The sequence below is a fragment of the Anolis carolinensis genome, unplaced genomic scaffold (genome assembly GCF_035594765.1).
Source record: "Anolis carolinensis isolate JA03-04 unplaced genomic scaffold, rAnoCar3.1.pri scaffold_17, whole genome shotgun sequence".
In the NCBI taxonomy this organism is placed as follows: domain Eukaryota; kingdom Metazoa; phylum Chordata; class Lepidosauria; order Squamata; family Dactyloidae; genus Anolis; species Anolis carolinensis.
The window spans coordinates 2,010,772-2,030,258 of record NW_026943827.1 but is presented as its reverse complement, the minus strand read 5'-3'; the positions used below and the strand labels follow the sequence as shown (position 1 = coordinate 2,030,258).

Below are 19,487 nucleotides of genomic sequence, written 5' to 3'. Positions count from 1 at the left end.
AATATAAGGCTTATAGGGCAAGTGCAGGGTGCGATATGCAATCTAAGTTCTAATAAAGTGCTTATAGGACTTGGTATTGGAGATTTCCTATTAATCTGGGAAGGCACATTGAACAGCCAGGTCTTCAAGTTCTTTCTGAAGACGGCCAATGTAGGGGCCTGTCTGAGATCCTTGGGGAGGGTGTTCCAGAGTCGGGGGGCCACCACGGAGAAGGCCCTGTCTCGTGTCCCCACCAACCGCGCTTGCGACGCAGGCGGGATCACGAGCAGGGCCTCTCCAGATGACCGAAGTGAACGCGTGGGTTCGTAGACGGAGATGCGGTCACGGAGGTAGGATGGTCCCAAACCGTTCAGGGCTTTGTAGGTAAGCACCTGCACCTTAAATTGGGCTCGGAAAGTAAATGGCAGCCAGTGGAGCTCCTTGAACAGGAGGGTTGACCTCTCTCTGTAAGGGGCCCCAGTTAACATCCTGGCTGCCGCTCGTTGGACCAGTTGGAACTTCTGAGCCGTTTTCAAGGGCAGCCCCACGTAGAGCGCATTACAGTAGTCCAGTCTGGAGGTGACCAAGGCATGGACCACCCCGGCCAGATCAGCCTTCGCGAGGTACAGTCGCAGTTGGCGCACGAGTCTCAATTGTGCGAAGGCCCTCCCAGACACCGCCGACGCCTGAGCCTCGAGCGTAAGCGATGAATCCAGGAGGACTCCCAGACTGCGGACCTGTGGCTTCAGGGGGAGTGTAACCCCGTCCAGCACAGGTTGCCACCCTATACCCCGGTCAGGTTTACGATCGACCAGGAGGACCTCTGTCTTGTCGGGATTGATCTTCAGCTTGTTCCTCCTCATCCAGATAGACACAGCAGCCAGGCACTCGTCCAGCACCCGAGAGGCCTCCTTGGAATTAGGTGGAAAGGAGTAGTAGAGTTGTGCGTCATCTGCATAGAGGTGACACGCAACTCCAAAACTCCGGATGACCTCTCCCAGCGGTTTCATGTAGATGTTAAAGAGCATGGGAGACAGAGTAGAACCTTGCGGGACCCCACAGCTCAAAGGCCAGGGGTCCGAGCAGGCGTCTCCCAGCTTCACCATCTGGGATCGACCCTCCAGGAAGGACGGAGGTCATCCACCAAGGCGACCAAGGCCGTCTCGGTGCTGTGACCAGGCCTGAAACCAGACTGTGACTGATCTAGGTAGTTGATGTCTTCTAGAAAGCCCTGGAGCTGGGAGGCAACCACCCGCTCCGGCGGTGGTTTGAGAAAGAACGTCTCTTGTGGACTCGCAACAACCCTCTGGCCTGGATTCACCGCTCGGGCCACAGGGTCTCCTTCTTCGCCCACAGTCGTGAGTCTTCTTGTCCTCACGGAAGCCCATCCGTCTTCCTTCCTTCTCCCCCGAAGTCCTCATGGCCACACGCCTCCACCTCCACTGAGGTCGGGTGCAAACACCACGAAACAGGGGGAGGCCGGCAAGGTGGGGAGGAGCAGACCCTGGTGAGGCTGGAATGTCCCACGGCCTCTGCGTCTGGCTCTCTGCCGTCGGTCTCATGGCACGGAAGGTTTGCCCTGTGTCGTGGCCTCGTGATCCGCCCAGAAAGTTGGGCAGAAGCTTTGGGGAGCTTGAGGTGCTCTTACTGCCTATTCCGGGGAAAACGAGGGCGAGAAGGGTGGGATGGAAATACGGTCAGAACGTCAATAAACGAAAGAACAAGATTGCCTCAAATAGTCAAGAGTTCTTTCTTTCTCCCACCCGGGATGTTATTCCACAGGGAGAGATAGATAGATATATCAACCCCACTTGTCTAGTTCCCAACAGACCTCTGGGGACGCCTGCCACAGGTGTGGGCAAAACGTCAGGAGAGAGTGCTTCTGGACCAAGCCTGGAAAACTCACAGCAAGCCACCCATTCCGGCCATGAAACTCTTCATGATATGACAATATTGGGTATTAGAGTCTCTGTTATGGTTGAGCCTTATGGCTCCAATACTGGGAGACGTGGTCGTAAGACTCCTCGAGAGTCAGACTCTCTTGAGGAGCGAGAGAGGAAACGGCTGCGGGACTTATTTGCAGAACCAACTGACGAAGACTCCTTTGAGGGTTTTACCGAGGGAATGGAGGAAGAGGTGGTTAGCTCAGAGGAGGATGATATGGAATGGACTCGTGTGAGGGAGGATTTGGATGTTCCTGGTAATGATAGCATGGGAAGCGACTGGCGGGTTGCAGGATCGGACCCGTGGACAAGTTGGAGGGATGGGACGGGATCCACAGCTGGGGATGCTGTGGGGCGTAGTCAAAGGTGTTTTAGCTCTGATGAGGATGATGATGATGAGGCACCTGGAATTAGGGTAACAGCTGACAGCGATGAGGAGTTGTAAACTGGCATAAAATGGGGTTTAGAATCCAGGGCTAATTGCGTTGGGCAAGGTAATCTGGACGAACGCTTGGGCTCTTGTTGGGAATTTCCTGAAGACGGGTGTGTTTCGTTTGCTGAATACGTAAGTTACCAAGGACACTGGGCATAGACGGCGGGAGGAACTGTGTGGGCTTTTGTTGTGCAACCTGTGTTTAATCTTATTAGCTTGGACCTCCGTCGTCTTCTTGACGGACATTAATTGCCTATTCTGGATTGACGCTGGACTGACTGACTGACTACGACCTCGGACTACCCCTTCTGTGGCTTTCGGTGGAATTGGTGAACCAAAGACATCTGTACCTGGCTTTCGACCTCGGACCGGACTGGGACCCTGCTGACCGTTGCTACCCTGATTGAAGCGCCTGGATCCGGATTCTGTTTGTTGCACGGAGGAGTAACAACCTTAGTTACTCATTGGCAGCTTTCGAAGCAGCAGAGAGGAATCTGCTGCCAGCTTTTTCTGTTTCTTTGAATCTTTGTTTATCAGCTTTTGTTTGTTTAAATTGCCAGGCTGAAGTAAGCATTTTCTGTTTAACCCGGATTAAACTCCTGTTTAATCCGGTTTATCTTTGTTACCGCTTTTATTATCAGCGGAGTCTTTTTTGTGTATTTTTACACTGAAGGCAAGTGTTTGCCTAGTCCTTTGTTTCATACGGGCACTTTTTAGTTCTGTAACTTTAATAAACTGTGTTGAACTTTATCTGGTGGCATTCTGTCCTTGACAGTCTCACTGATCCAACACTCGCTTATCCAACGTTCTGGATTATCCAACGCATTTTTGTAGTCAATGTTTTCAATACATCGTGATATTTTGGTGCTAAATTCGTAAATACAGTAATTACAACATAGCATGACTGCGTATTGAACTACTTTTTCTGTCAAATTTGTTGTAAAACGTGATGTTTTGGGGCTTAATTTGTAAAATCATAACCTAATTTGATCTTTAATAGGCTTTTCCTTAATCTCTCCTTAGTATCCAACATATTCGCCTGTCCAACGTTCAAGCCGGCCCGTTGACGTTGGATAAGTGAGACTCTCCTGTATCAAGCCCGCCGCTCGGGCTGAAGAGGCAGAGGGAGGGGGCGGGGCTCTGACGTCACCAGAGCTCTTGGCTGCCACGCAGCGGCCAGGCTGGGAAGGGCGCCCTCCGAACGGCCCGGGTTGGTCCTCTGTGCTGGGCGGGGCCTCAAGAGGCAAGGCCCCGCCCTCCCCTGCTCAGCCAATGAGGCCCCTCCCTTCCCCTGCCAGGCCAAGGCCCCGCCCCTCCCTCCCGTCTCTCAGAGGGAGAAGCCCCGCCCCCCGGAAGGGTGTCTGTGAGGAGGAACCCACGCCCCGCCCACGCCCTGACGTCACTCCCTCCGACGGAGAGGGGGCCGGGCCTCCGTCCTGCCCTCAGAAGCCGCCTTCCTTCTCGCCCCTCCTGGTCACCCGTCCATCAAGGCCGGAGCCAATAGGGGCCCGCTGGTAGGCGGGGCGTCACGGACTCGGCCAATGGGGGTCCAAGGGGCGGAGGAGGGGCGGGGCTTCTTCCTGGCTGGGCCTGCGCAGAGCCTCTCTCGCCGCCATTGTTTTCTGAGGCGCTTCCTCTGGAGCCGCGAAGGAGGAGAGAGAGAGAGAGAGGGGTTGGTATTTATATTGATATTCTCTCTGGATTGTGTGTCTCCCTTTGGGGAGGGGAGGGGAGTGGAGGGGGCGGGGCCTGCCTCCCTCCCGGAAGAAACGAGGCCTCAATGGCCGCCAAGGCCTCCCCCCCTCCCTTTGGACTTGTTTGTTTATGTGTTTATTTACTGCATTGATATCCCGCCCTTCTCATCCCGAAGGGGACTCACAGCGGCTTACAAATGATATGTACATACAGTACAATAGATTATTAGCATAGCACAAGATCAGCATTATCTATTACTATATCGTACTATACTGCAATATGATTAGAAATATTACATGTAACGTGCGCGCCTTCGAAAGCTTGGCTGGCTTATAATGGTATTTTAATTATTATTTAATTAATTATTAAGGAGTGCTTTGCTAGTGCTTTTGGTGAACAAAGGCAGAAGGGAGTTGGACCCCCTCTATTATTATTATTATTATTATTATTATTATTATTATTATTATTATTATTGACACAATGACAGAGCATAACACAGTAAATGAGATCTATCTGCTGGATTTCGAATAACAAAATCACAAGTCGAACACTTCCCAAGCGTTTAGGACTGTGTGGTGCATTATTATTATTATTATTATTATTAGTATTAGTATTAACAATATTGAGGCTGGGTGGCCATCTGTCAGGGTGCTTTGTTTGTGCTTTTGGTGCACAAAGGCAGAATAGGGTTGGACTAAATGGCCCAAGGGGTCTCTTCCAACCCTCTTTACTATTATTATTGTTATTGTTATTGACACAATGACACAGCATAACACAGCAAATGAGATATATATGCTGGATTTCAAATAACAAAATCACAAGTCAAACACTTTCCAAGCGTTTAGGACTGTGTGATTTATTATTATTATTATTATTATTATTATTATTATTAACAACATTGAGGCTGGGTGGCCATCTGTCAGGGTGCTTTGCAAGTGCTTTTGGTCACAAAGGCAAAAGAGGGTTAATTAAATGGCCCAAGGGGTCTCTTCCGACCCCCTTTATTATTTAGATGATGATGATGATGATTAACATTGAGGCTGCATTTGTTCCTGTTTTGTTTTTTTTACTTCAAAGTAAGATCTGTGAAGTGTTCATAGGAATTTGTTCATAGTTTTTTTTAAACTATAGTCCGGCCCTCCAACGGTCTGAGGGACTGTGAACTGGCCCCCTGTTGAAAAAGTTTGGGGACCCCTGATATAATATAATAAAGTGACCATCATCTTGCCACCGGCCGGCCCCAGGCTTAGGCCAGACTTGCTTCCTCACCCGGTTGCACACTCACTTGCCAGAAGATGCCTGTGCCTGAGAAAGAGAGGTGTCTGATACGCAAAAACCTTTTGTTGTTGTTTCTTCCTTCCGCCGCTTCCGACTCTTGGTGACCCCGTGGACCAGGGACCCAGGAAGGCCGAGCTCCTCCCGCCCAGCGTGCCCTTTGGCCTGCCTTGTGGGCCACACCACCAGAACTTCTGCCCGAGGCCCACGCTGACCCACAGCAACTAGATCCACTAGTCTCATAGAACTCTTCTCTCTTTTTAGTGTGTTGCGTGTTTTGTCACCAACCCACTGCAGGCTCATTGGCTGGATACTGGTTGCTCTGGGATTGACACAGCTGGCAGTGAGAGGGCCACCCAGAAGCATCTCCTTGGCTACCAGGTGGCCCCGGGTGGGAGCCCTCATCTGCCTCATTGAAAGGTGCCTTGAGTCTTATTGTACACTTTCCTCCTTGTCTTTCCCTTTTTTGTTTTTGCTTGTTGTCCCTGCATTGTTTGTTTTTAAGCCAACGTATATGGAAACTGGGGCAGGGTGGCAATACGGGGTGTGCAGGGCGGAGGGAGATGTGTCAGTGGGAGGGTTGTGTGTCCGTCTACAAGAAGGCCGAGGGGAGGGAGGGAGGGAGAGAGAGAAGACTGCGGCGCCTTCCTTCCTGCCTCTCCTTTCATCTCTCTGTGGGAAAGAAGAAGACTCCACGTTTTCTCTCCTTCCTTCCTTCCTTCCTTCTTGCCTTCTTTCTCCCTCTCTGGGGTTTTTTCAGTTGGGCGGGGGCGGCTGCTCCGCATGTGCGCAGTAAGGTTTTTTTGCGTTTTCAGCTTTTTCTGTTATTTCCAAATTGTCTGTTTTTTTTAATGTCTAAACACAGTGGGGATGACCATGACTTTAACCAAGTTTCGTGGGTTTTGGGTGTTTAGTTTGGCTGTTTACTTTAAGGCAGAAATGGTCAGAACATATATATAGATACTAGCTGTGCCCGGCCACGCGTTGCTGTGGCGAAGTCTGGTGGTCTGGGAAATAAAGAATTGAGGAATTGGTGGTAGTTAAGGTAAAGGGTAAAGGTTTTCCCCAGACATTAAGTCCAGTCGTGTCTGACTCTGGGGGTTGGTGCTCATCTCCATTTCTAAGCCGAAGAGCCGGCGTTGTCCGTAGACTCCTCCAAGGTCATGTGGGATGACTACATGGAGCGGCGTTACCTTCCCGCCGGAGCAGTACCTATTGATGCACTCACATTTGCATGTTTAGCCTGCAGAAGAGAAGGCTGAGAGGAGACATGATAGCCATGTACAAATACGTGAAGGGAAGTCATAGGGAGGAGGGAGGGAGCTTGTTTTCTGCTGCCCTGCAGACTAGGACACAATGGAACAATGGCTTCAAACTACAGGAAAGGAGATTCCACCTGAACATCAGGAAGAACTTCCTCACAGTGAGAAGGGCTGTTCGACAGTGGAACTCTCTCCCCGGGGCCGTGGTGGAGGCTCCTTCCTTGGAGGCTTTTAAGCAGAGGCTGGATGGCCATCTGTCGGGGGTGCTTTGAATGCGATTTCCTGCTTCTTAGCAGGGGGTTGGACTAGATGGCCCATGTGGTCTCTTCTAACTCTACTATTCTATGATTCTATGATTCTATGTTTTCAAACTTCTGGGTTGGCAGAAGCTGGGGCTAACAGTGGGGGCTCTCTCCGCTCCCCCAATTCAAACCTGTGGCCTTTCGGTCCAGAAGTTCAGCAGCTCAGCGCTTTAACACGCTGCGCCATCAGGGGATATTATTTCCTAAAGGTTGTGAATATACAATATTTCTGATTGGTTTTTTTTTTTTTTGTTGGAGGCAAGTATGAATGCTGCAATTAGGAAAAATGATTAGGATGTAATGGCCTTGCAGCTTTAAAGCCTGGCTGTTTCTTCCCTGAGTGAATTTTTTGTTGGGAGGTGTTAGCTGGTCCTGATTGTTTCCTGTCTGGAATTCCCTTGTTTTCAGAGTGGTGTTGTTTGCGATATTTTATGTGCTTTTACTGTCTGTGGCCCTGAGAAAACAGAGGATTTTCCAGACTTTGATGATGGGAATACTTTGTTGGGAGGTGTTAGCTGGCCCCGATTGTTTCCTGTGTGGAATTCCCCTGTTTATTTACTGTCCTGGTTTTAGAGATTATATTGTTCTGCATTATTCTATCCCAGTAATTATTTCATATTAAAGAAGAATCTCACTTATCCAACATTCGTTTATACAATGTTCTGGATTATCCAACGCAGTCTGCCTTTTCATAATCAATGCTTTTGTAGTCAGTGTTTTAAATTCATTGTGATATTTTAGTGGTAAATTTGTAAATACAGTACAGTAGAGTCTCACTTATCCAACATAAACGGGCCGGCAGAACGTTGGATAAGCGAATATGTTGGATAATGAGGAATTAAGGATAACCCTATTAAACATCAAATTAAGTTATGATTTTACAAATTAAGCACCAAAACATCATGTTAGACAACAAATTTATCAGAAAAAGTAGTTCAGTACACAGTAATGCTATATAGTAATTACTGTATTTATGAATTTAGCACCAAAATATCATGATATATTGAAAGCATTGACTACAAAAATGCGTTGGATAATCCAGAACGTTGGGTAAGCGAGTGTTGGATAAGCGAGACTCTACTGTAAATACTACATAGCATTACTGCGCATGGAACTACTTTTTCTGTCAAATTTGTTGTATAATATGATATTTTGGATAATTTGTATAACGATTACCTAATTTGATGTTTAATTGGCTTTTCCTGAATCCCTTCTTATTATCCAACATATTCACTTATCCTGCCGGCCTGTTTACGTTGGATAAGTGAGACTCTACTGTATATTGATAATCTTAAATTATCTGCTTAGAACTGGATTATATGAGGCCCCTTCTTCACAGCTGTATAAAATGCACACTGAAGTGGATTATATGGTAGTGCGGAGTCAAGATAATCCAGTGCAAAGCAGATAATATAAGATTATAAATGGGTTATATAGCTGTGTGGAAGGGCCTTGAGTCTACACTGCCATATAATCCAGTGCAAATTAGATAATCTGAGGAAGAAGTCTAAGTGAGGCCTAAATCTGCCTGTCCCCTAACTGAAACCTGGCTGTCCCTTGGCTGGTTGCTAGGCAACCAAGTGGGCAGAGATTAGCCCTCTAAACTGGCAGCAATTGGATGAAAAAAATTATTGCTCTCCCTCTAATTAGGACTTTATTTTTCTTTTCTTTTTGTTGTATCAACCTTGAGGCGTGGATGATGGGTTGTGTTGTCAAATTTTGAGGTTGGGGGGCCTTTTGTTGTTTTGTGAATTGCCGTGATGCCATCACTCTTTTATATATAATAATAATAATAATAATAATAATAATAATAATAATAATAATAATAATAATAATAATCAGGACCTCAAGATTGAACTTCAGAGACTGGCAGAAACCAGTGCAGATGGTCCCGGTGGTGCCGTGCCAAAAGATCTCAGCCGGCATTTGGAAACAATAGACATTGACAAAATTACGATCTGCCAACAGCAAAAGGCCACCCTGCTGGGATCTGCGCACATCATCCGAAAATACATCACACAGTCTTAGACACTTGGGAAGTGTTCGACTCGTGATTTTGTGATATGAAATCCAGCATGTCTATCTTGTTTGCTGTGTCATAATAAAATAATAATAATAATAATCGGCACCATCTCCCAAAAGGGACTCAGGCGGCTTACAACAACGCATAATAGTGCCGTAAAAACACATACAATACATCAACATTTGTAACAATAACAATATAATTTGCATAAGACAACATTTACAAAAAAATAGGAAGAAAGCCAACTCAATTTAAATAAAATCTATCTATACACATAAGAAAGTAAAAACCTGTCTGTGTGTATGTGGCATGGGTGTCCGCTCACAAAACAGCCTCCGGCCTCCACAAACGGGCTCTAGTTCCCAGTGCTGAGGATCCACCAAGTCACTCCCTCCCAAGACATTGCAGGTTACAGCGAGCACATCCCAGGGTTCCTTTCTCTCTCCATTTGCATGACCCCTCCCTCTGCCTCTCCCTTAAGCCTTTCCTACCCTTTCCTCTGGCACACAGCAGACAGAGGAATTGGGGCTCAGCCAACAGAGAGAATGGCCCAAAGGGGACGTGGTTCAGCAGAGACTCCTTTTGTGAACATGCCAACAAGGATCGATATGTTTTGGAATTAGACTGGTGAGGAGGCAAATTCTTGGTTGGCTGCTGGGTTCCATTGGGAAAAGGCAGTGAATTTGGTGGCAGCGGGAGACTAATTTGGGATACTCGGGAAGCAGACCTGGACCCATTGTGGGACGGGAGGCAGCCCAGTCACCTTTGTGTCCCTCAGCATTTAGCACATCCTGGTATTTCAGGGAAACCCATTGTCCAGCAAATGGCACCCTTTGATATTGGAAGGAGCCGTTCCTTTCTGCCCGTCAGCCTTCTGTTCCTTTAGGCACATTTGTGTTTGACCCAATGACATCAATGTGATGCTCCAATATTGGAAGGAGTTCCCCTTTCTTCTTTCTATTATTCACTCTTTTCTTCCTCCTTCCCTCCCTCCCCCCTTCTTTTCTTCTGTCTTTCTGGATTCATTCCCTTCTTCTTAAAGCGTCATTGATTGTCCTTGCTGATCTCTGTGTGTGCTCATGAGACCCCGATGTCTGCTTTTCTTGGTCCACAGAGCCCCAGTTGACCGAGCTCTGGTTAACCGAGGATCCCTATTATCCGAGGCGCCACCGGGGGCGCCCCTCCCTCTCCTTTCGAGTTCGAGATCTGCTGCCTAGCAGCGATGGCGAGGCGCTTCCCAAGGGGTGAGGGCTCGCGAGGGACATCAGTCGGCGAGACCTCAGCCCAGGCTGCTGCAGCGATCACTGGGCGAGGGGTCCTCGAGGGATGTCTCCCCGGATCTCCCTCGGCCAAAAGTTTCCCCCAGCATCAGCTTGTCTGTGGAAAACCCGCAGCACGCTCCTTGTTTCTCGGAGGGACAGGCCCCTGCTCCAGCAGAAATGAGGAGCATGCCGTGAGAAGAGCAGGGGAGACGTCCCTCAGTGAGCCCTCACTCTATCTGAGCCGTTCAGTTATCCAAGATGGGGCCCGCTCCTTTATCTCGGATAACCGGGGCTCTGCTATATTTTGATTTTCAACCTGACCTATTAAGGGAAAGGGGGGAAATATTGGAGATAAAGACGGTTTCTGCTTTTCATCCTCGTTCTTTTGCTTCTTTCTTGACCAGGGAAAACGAGGATTCTGTGGAGCCACCTCTTGAATGCAATAAGGAAAACAGTATTATAGGAAGAAGAAATCCTCCCAAGGTGGTGATCTTGCTGAATTTGTGACCTCACTTGCAAATAAGACAGGAGTCAAATATCTGTATTGCAATCACTCAAATTACTCTTGACATGAAGGGGAAAGCGTATAAATGCCTGGAATGTGGACAGAGCTTCACTCAGAATTCAGATCTATATTTACATCAAAGGACTCACACTGGGGAGAAACCCTATACATGCCTGGAGTGTGGAAGAAGCTTCTTTCATAGTTCAGGTCTGTATTCACATCAAAGTACTCACACTGGGGAGAAACCCTATAAATGCCTGGAGTGTGGACAGAGCTTCACTCAGAGTGGAAACCTACGTACACATCAAAGGACTCACACTGGGGAGAAACCCTATACATGCCTGGAATGTGGGCAGAGCTTCAGTCGGAGTGACATTCTACATTCACATCAAAGGACTCATACTGGGGAGAAGCCATATAAATGCTTGGAGTGTGGACAGAGCTTCACTCAGAGTTCAGGTCTGTATTCACATCAAAGGACTCACACTGGGGAGAAACCCTATACATGCCCTGAATGTGGTCAGAACTTCACTAACAATTCAGTTCTATATTCACATCAAAGGACTCACACTGGGGAGAAACCCTATCAATGCCTGGAGTGTGGACAGAGCTTCAGTCAGAGTGGAAACCTACGTACACATCAAAGGACACATACTGGGGAGAAACCTTATAAATGCCTGGAGTGTGGACAGAACTTCACTGATAGTTCAAATGTACGTAAACATCAAAGGACTCACACTGGGGAGAAACCCTACAAATGCCTGGAGTGTGGACGAAGCTTCGCTCGTAGTTCACATCTACGTTCACATCAAAGGACTCACACTGGGGAGAAACCTTATAAATGCCTGGAGTGTGGACAGAGCTTTGCTGAGAGTGGAGATCTGCATAAACATCAAAGGACACACTGTGGAGAAGCCCTATGAATGCCCTGAGTGTGGAAGGAGCTTCAGTCGTAGTGCACATCTGCGTCGCATCAGAGGACTCACATGGGCGAAACCTATACATGCATGGCATGTGGGAAGAGCTTCTGTGAGAATTGAAATCTACATAGACATAGAATTCACATTGGAGAGAACAGTGGCATTTGAGCACAGGGAGACTCTCCAAGACAGAGCTTTCCAAACTTTTCATGTTGGTGACACACTTTAGACGTGGTTCCTAATTCAACCCTATGGTTCAGTTTAACTAGGAAAACAGGTTAAACCAACCCCATATAAAATTTTCAATACATATGATCTAATAATATATAGAGATACGTTTCATATAACCTTTACTGTACAAGCAGTTTTTGTGCCGTTTCCTCTTCCATGTGGTTCATCCCCAACATCCTTGTAAACAAAATTTCTATAAAATGCATATTAATTCCCATCTTCTCTCCTTAATGTTTCTTCAATACATTTCTTCCATATACTTTCAAAATCATTTTTCTTCTTCTTATTATTATTATTATTATCATCATCTTCTATATATATATATAAAAATGTTCTAACCATTTCTGAGATTTTTTGAGATGCCTTGCTTTCCAATTTTTTTCCCAATTTCTTTCTCCTACTTTTATTCCCAGTTCTTCCTCCCATATTTCCCTTGTTAATATCCCTTTCCTCCCACCTTTAATCTCTATTAATATTTTATATATCATACTGGTTATCCCTTTCAGATATTCATTGCCCTCTTTAGTCTGTTCTTTTAATACTATATATTTTCAAATTTTGTTGGTTCTCTTTCCTCCCAGCTCTTTCTTTGCCAATTTTGGAACCACTGGTCTAGTTGAACCCAATGAAGCCATGATATATTTAAATCACCTAGGATTCCCTTTATGTAGTTTTCCTCCAACTTCCAATTTTGTCTAATTTCTTCCTTTTCAATTCCTCATCCATCCCATTTTTTAAAGTTTTTAGGAAGTTTCTTCTCCATTATCACTGGCATTATTTTAGAATTCTCTTTAATGAGGTGGCTTTTATATTTATTCCGATTTATATTTATATTTAACCTTTATCAGTTTTATACTTGTTTACTTATGCAATGCTTGTTTATGCAATAAAGAAATGAACAGGATTATCTAAGAGCCCCTGGTGGTGCAGTGGGTTAAACTGCTGAGCTACTGAACTTTATATAGATAGGCAGATAGATACAAACTTTATATAGATAGGCAGATAGATACTAAAACTGTATAATGTACATGTGATCTTTTCATCCCTCCTCCCTGTTGTAGGACACGGCTCTACAAGGGCCGGAAAAATAGTACAGGTCAATAACTGGCTCAGAAAATGGTGTCAAGAGGAGCATTTTGGATTCCTTGACCATGGTCTACTCTTCCAAGAGGATGGACTACTGGCAAGCGATGGGGTGCATCTCACACAAGTAGGAAAACATCTTTTTGCACACAGACTCACAAACCTCATCAGGCGCACTTTAAACTAGATCCACTGGGGGAGGGGAACAACAGCCTGGCGAACAATATATTACCCACGACCACAGGGAACCGTCGAAAGGCTAAACGGAGGGCTGCACAAACACAGCAAGGACCAACTGCCGAGAGCACAATAATCCCAAATAAAAAACTCAAGGGGAGGTCACAGGGGCTTACATGTCTTTACACCAACGCTCAGAGCATGGGAAATAAGCAAGAGGAACTCCAACTCCTAGCACAGCACCACACATACGATGTCATAGGCATCACTGAAACCTGGTGGGATGACTCCCATCACTGGAATTTAACCATTGAGGGCTATAACCTCTTTCACAGAAATAGAACAAAGGGGAGAGGAGGGGGAGTAGCTTTATATGTCAAAAACAGTTACGTTGCAGAAGAAATGCAAGACTGTAATCCGGGAAACCAGCTTGAAAGCATCTGGATAAGAATCAAGGGAACCGGGACTCAAAAAGATCTTGTCGTGGGTGTCTACTACAGACCTCCGAGTCAGGATGAAGGACTTGATGAAGCCTTCTGTCAACAGCTGACCAAACAGGCACAAAGAAGAGATATAGTAGTCATGGGCGATTTCAATTATCCCGATATCTGCTGGAAAACAAACTCAGCCAAGAGTACAAAGTCCAACAAATTCCTCACTTGCCTTGCAGATAATTTTATGGTCCAGAAGGTAGAAGAGGCAACAAGGGGATCAGCAACTCTTGATCTAATCTTAACAAATGTGGAAGACCTGATCAATACAGTTGAAGTGGTTGGATCCTTAGGGGCAAGTGACCATGTGCTCCTGCAGTTTGCAATACAAAGGAATGCTGAAACTAAGACAAGTCAAACACGCATTCTGGACTTTAAGAGAGCTGACTTCCAAAAAATGAAAGAATTACTGAGCGGCATTCCATGGACGCCGATATTAAAAAACAAGGGAGTTAAGGATGGATGGGAGTTTTTCAAAAGTGAAATACTCAAGGCGCAAATGCAAACAGTGCCAACAAAGAAGAAAAATAAGACAAGTGCAAAGAAGCCAGAATGGATGTCCAAAGAACTTCTAACTGAGCTAAAGCTCAAAAGTGACATGCACAAGAAGTGGAAAAGGGGAGAAATCACCAAAGAAGAATTCAAACGTATAGCCAACACCTGTAGGGAAAAGGTTCGCAAGGCTAAAGCACAAAATGAGCTCAGGCTTTGCCAGGGACATAAAAAACAACAAAAAAGGCTTTTTTGCTTACGTTGGTAGAAAAAGGAAGAAAAAGGAGGCGATAGGGCCTCTGCAAGGAGAAGATGGGGTGATGGCGACAGGGGACAGGGAAAAGGCAGAACTGCTCAATGCCTTCTTTGCCTCGGTCTTCTCAGAAAAAGAAAGCCATCTTCAACCTCAGCAACATGGAATGGACGAAGGATTGGGGGAAATCCAACCCCAAATAGGGAAACAAGTTGTCCAGGAACACCTGGCCTCTCTAAACGAATTCAAGTCCCCAGGGCCAGATCAGCTACATCCAAGAGTACTGAAGGAACCACTGGCGATCATATTTGAGAGTTCTTGGAGAACGGGAGAAGTCCCAGCAGATTGGAGGAGGGCGAATGTGGTCCCTATCTTCAAGAAGGGAAAAAAGAACGACCCAAACAATTACCGTCCGGTCAGCCTCACATCAATACCAGGCAAGATTCTGGAAAAGATCATCAAGGAAGTGGTCTGCGGACACTTAGAAACAAATGCGGTCATTGCTAATAGTCAACACGGATTTACCAAAAACAAGTCATGCCAGACTAATCTGATCTCTTTTTTCGATAGAGTTACGAGTTGGGTCGATACAGGGAATGCTGTGGATGTAGCGTACCTGGATTTCAGTAAGGCCTTCGACAAAGTCCCCCACGACCTTCTGGCAAACAAACTAGTAAAATGTGGGCTAGACAAAACTACGGTTAGGTGGATCTGTAATTGGCTAAGCGAACGAACCCAAAGGGTGCTCACCAATGCGTCGTCTTCATCATGGAAAGAAGTGACAAGTGGAGTGCCGCAGGGCTCCGTCCTGGGCCCGGTTCTGTTCAACATCTTTATTAACGACTTAGACGAAGGGTTAGAAGGCACGATCATCAAGTTTGCAGACGACACAAAACTGGGAGGGATAGCTAACATTCCAGAAGACAGGAGCAGAATTCAAAACGATCTTGACAGACTAGAGAGATGGGCCGAAACTAACAAAATGAAGTTCAACAGGGACAAATGCAAGATACTTCACTTCGGCAGAAAAAATGGAAATCAAAGATACAGACTGGGGGACGCCTGGCTTGACAGCAGTGTGTGCGAAAAAGACCTTGGGAGTCCTTGTGGACAACAAGTTAAACATGAGCCAACAATGTGATGCGGCTGCTAAGAAAGCCAATGGGATTCTGGCCTGCATCAATAGGGGAATAGCGTCTAGATCCAGGGAAGTCATGCTCCCCCTTATTCTATTCTGCCTTGGTCAGACCACACCTGGAATCACACTGTGTCCAGTTTTGGGCACCACAGTTGAAGGGAGATGTTGACAAGCTGGAAAGCGTCCAGAGGAGGGCGACTAAAATGATTAAGGGTCTGGAGAACAAGCCCTATGAGGAGCGGCTTAAAGAGCTGGGCATGTTTAGCCTGCAGAAGAGAAGGCTGAGAGGAGACATGATAGCCATGTACAAATACGTGAAGGGAAGTCATAGGGAGGAGGGAGCAAGCTTGTTTTCTGCTGCCCTGCAGACTAGGACACGGAACAATGGCTTCAAACTACAGGAAAGGAGATTCCACCTGAACATCAGGAAGAACTTCCTCACTGTGAGAAGGGCTGTTCGGCAGTGGAACTCTCTGCCCCAGACTGTGGTGGAGGCTTTTAAGCAGAGGCTGGATGGCCATCTGTCAGGGGTGCTTTGAATGCGATTTCCTGCTTCTTGGCAGGGGGTTGGACTAGACGGCCCATGAGGTCTCTTCCAACTCTACTATTCTATGATTCTATGATTCTATTATTCTGTCCCAAAGACCCCACAAACGTACCACTAGAAGTTGGCTCTGCGGCCATTTTTTTTATTTTTTGTACCCTAGTCCAGTCCGATGTGCCCTCCACATTTTCATCACTCTCAGACCCATCATCCCCAGAGAAACCCAAAAACGACTCCTCTGTGGGAGCAGTAAGTATATCCCGGAGCTTCTTCCTTTCCCTTTCCTCATCTGATTCCTGCTCCCGCGTAACCCTCTTAGTTCCTCTATTCACATCCATCCCATCTCCCTCTTCAATCATTGACTCCTCATCACTTGAAAACCCTTCAAACGTGTCTTCTTCAGAAGGTGCCATAAGTATCTCCCGGATCTGTTTCCTTTGCTGTTCTTCATCTGGCACCTGCTCAAGATTACCCCTTTTCCTCCTACTAGTACTTCTACTACCGTTGGTAATATTGCCAGCAGATTCAACTACAACATTAGAGTTGGCAAATCTGAGAGCGCATAGCGAGCACAACTATATATTTCGAGGTTTTTTTTATAACATATTAAAAAAGGAATATATAGTTCTCCAAGTTACATGTGCACTGCACACTGGTATAGCCTTGCCTTCTTCAAACACTGATCCATTTCTAATCCAAGGGATTTCAGTTAGCCCATCTGCGAGCCCATTGCAATGAAGTGTTCGTGGGGATGTGGGTCGTCCCGTAAGAGTTCGGGCCAAGCCATTGCCGCAGGCCGAGGAACGAGGGGTGGCACTGGCAGGAAACAAAGGCGGGCTCCCGAAAGCAGCCCCATGCAAAGTGAAAATGTGCAAGGTCAGGGTCCGGGTGGATCGCCAGCGGAAATGTGTCCCCTCCAAAATCAAACCCAGTCAACTGTGGCAGAGGAGGCCACTGATGTCTCAGAAATTGGTCGTGTCGTTGTCCTTGCGCCAGACATAGTGGTAAAGAAAGAAATTGATAGGCTACCACTAACTCTTTCATCATCAGATGATGGGGGAGAAGATGACCATGCCAGTAGTGCCGTTCGCCCGGAGGATGTTCTGTTGCAAACAACTCCTTCTTCCCCCTGTCCTGTGAGCACCCCACAAAGACCACCATTGGGAAGGCTGAAGTCTTTCCTCTGGGACCATTTCACTGTCCATTCCCAATGTGCGGGACAAACATTAGCAGAGGCATTTGTCCACCTGAGGCATTTGTCCACCACTGGCTTAAGGGTCCACATGAAGAGGCATCATCCATCTATTCCCTTGGGGGGGGGAGGATCCCTTAGCCCTGCAAGCAGTAGCCTGAGCTCTCCAACATCTCCGTTAGGGCCGGGTGGGAGACAGACTCAAGCAACCTTAGATGACTGGGGCCATTCCGCTGGCAGGAAGAGAATGGGGGAAACGGCACCCACCTTTGAGCAGATCACTCAGCGAGTGGGCTCTCGACCACCATCCCTTCAAAATGGTGGAGCAAGAAGGCTTTGTTCGCTTGATGAAACTGCTGTGTCCCCAATACAAACTCCCCTCGCGGCACACCTTTTCCAGAAGCGTGATACCCGGGCTGTATGAAGCCTGCAAGGTACGCATTGAAATGATGTTGCGGGGCGCCCACGGAGAACACATCCATTACACTTCTGACATTTGGACCAGCATTGGTGGAGGCCATTCCTACCTTTCTCCCACTGCGCATTGGTGGGAGAAAGACCAAAGCCTGGAGATGGGCCATCGCTGGGCACTACTAGCCATGGAGGCCGTAGATAAGGACCACAAGGCGGAAACGATCTGCCAGAGGCTTGAAAGCATGATGGCGGAATGGATGCATCACCATCCAGAGGCCATGAGGACAAGGTTCATGGTAACACATGTGGACAAAAATATAATTACGGCGGTGGAAAGCGTCGGATTCACCAATGTTACATGTCTGGCACACTTGCTCCACAACACCGTCAAAAATGTTTTTTTTTTAATAAAATTTTATTAGTTTTCTTAAAATACATCACTACCTCAGTACATTACATATTCTTCTATTCCATACATAATTCATTGCATCAACAATATATGTACATGTATCTTGTATGTTGTTTTGTTCACCTCTGTGCCCACCCCCCTCCGAGCCATTTCAATTTGCATTCTCTTTCCAAAATACCATTTCTTCTTGTGGAGGTAATTTCCCATCTACTTCTTTTAAACCATTCTCAATAAATTTTCCCCAAACCTCATTAAAGTCATTTTTCTTCCATACCCCTTTCTTAACTCTTAACCTACATGTCAACTTATCGTTTATTGCTAATTTCCATAGTTCTTTGTACCATTCTTCTATTTGTATATTTATTTTACTTTTCCAGTTCCTTGCTATCAACAACCTTGCTGCAGTTAGCATGTTATTTATTGCATCCTTCTCTGTTTTCTTCAATTTCTTAACATTATATAATGACAACAATGCAATACTTGCACTTTTTCCTATCTTCATATCCATTATAGTTTCTATTTCTCTAAATACTTTCCCCCAAAATACGTTTACATATTTACATTGCCACCACATATGTATGTATGTGCCCACCTCCTGGCAACCTCTCCAACAATTTTTTTGTGGCATTCTTATTTATGTTTGCTATCTTTACTGGTGTTAAATACCATTTCCATACCAATTTATAATAATTTTCTTTAACGCGTATCGATAAATTCGTTAAATGTCTTTGATCCCATAACTGTACCCAATCCACTTCCCCTATCTTAGTCCCTAGATCTTCCTCCCATATTTCTCTTAATATTGCATCCTTTATTTTTTTTCCCTTAATTTCAATTATTATCTTATACATTTTGCTAGTTATTCCTTTCATTTTGTGGCCTTCTCCCATTGCTCTTTCCTTTTGTATCATTTGTTCAAATTGTGTAAGTTTGCCTCCTTCCCCATTACTTTTTTTCCAATTCTTGAACCATTGCTCTAACTGTAAGCAATGGAACCACGAGAGTTTAGTATCTCTAAATTCTCTCAGTATAGTTTCTTTCTTCATATCCACCTTTATCCAATCTCCAATTTTGTCTATATTCTTTTCTCTTAGTTTTTCATCCAACATATTCTTTAGGTTTTTTGGGAATTTCCTGTCCATCATTATTGGTGTTAATGTTGAACTTTCTGACAATAATACTTTCTTATATCTATTCCAAATTTCTAGCACATTTCTCAACATTGGGTTTTTTACTCCCTTAATTTCTTTCTTTTTTAAATCTTTGAAAAATATGTTCCAAATTTTTTCCTCTGCTTCTTCCGAATCTTCCTCCAACCATTCCAAATTCTCCTTATTTATCATCCCTTCTATAACTAATCTCATCCTATTTGCTTCGTAATATTTTTTAATATTGGGGAGTGCTAGACCTCCTGCCTTCTGTGATCTATACCACAGTTGTTTATTTAACCTATTTTTCTTGTTA

General features: G+C 45.8%; 1 protein-coding gene across 1 annotated transcript; it reads left to right on the top strand.

Annotated features, from left to right (window-relative positions):
* The first annotated feature begins 3,895 nt into the window (after positions 1 to 3,895).
* LOC134294599 (zinc finger protein 572-like) lies at positions 3,896 to 12,734 on the top strand. Its single transcript, XM_062966171.1, has 2 exons — positions 3,896 to 4,027; positions 10,579 to 12,734. The coding sequence occupies exon 2, from the start codon at positions 10,745 to 10,747 to the stop codon at positions 11,600 to 11,602; it is 858 nt and encodes a 285-aa protein (XP_062822241.1). The 5' UTR covers positions 3,896 to 4,027; positions 10,579 to 10,744; the 3' UTR covers positions 11,603 to 12,734.
* Positions 12,735 to 19,487: the final 6,753 nt, after the last annotated feature.

Bases quoted from the DNA above. Each gene is read 5' to 3' on its own strand.
- LOC134294599 (XM_062966171.1), top strand. From the start codon at position 10,745: ATGAAGGGGAAAGCGTATAAATGCCTGGAATGTGGACAGAGCTTCACT.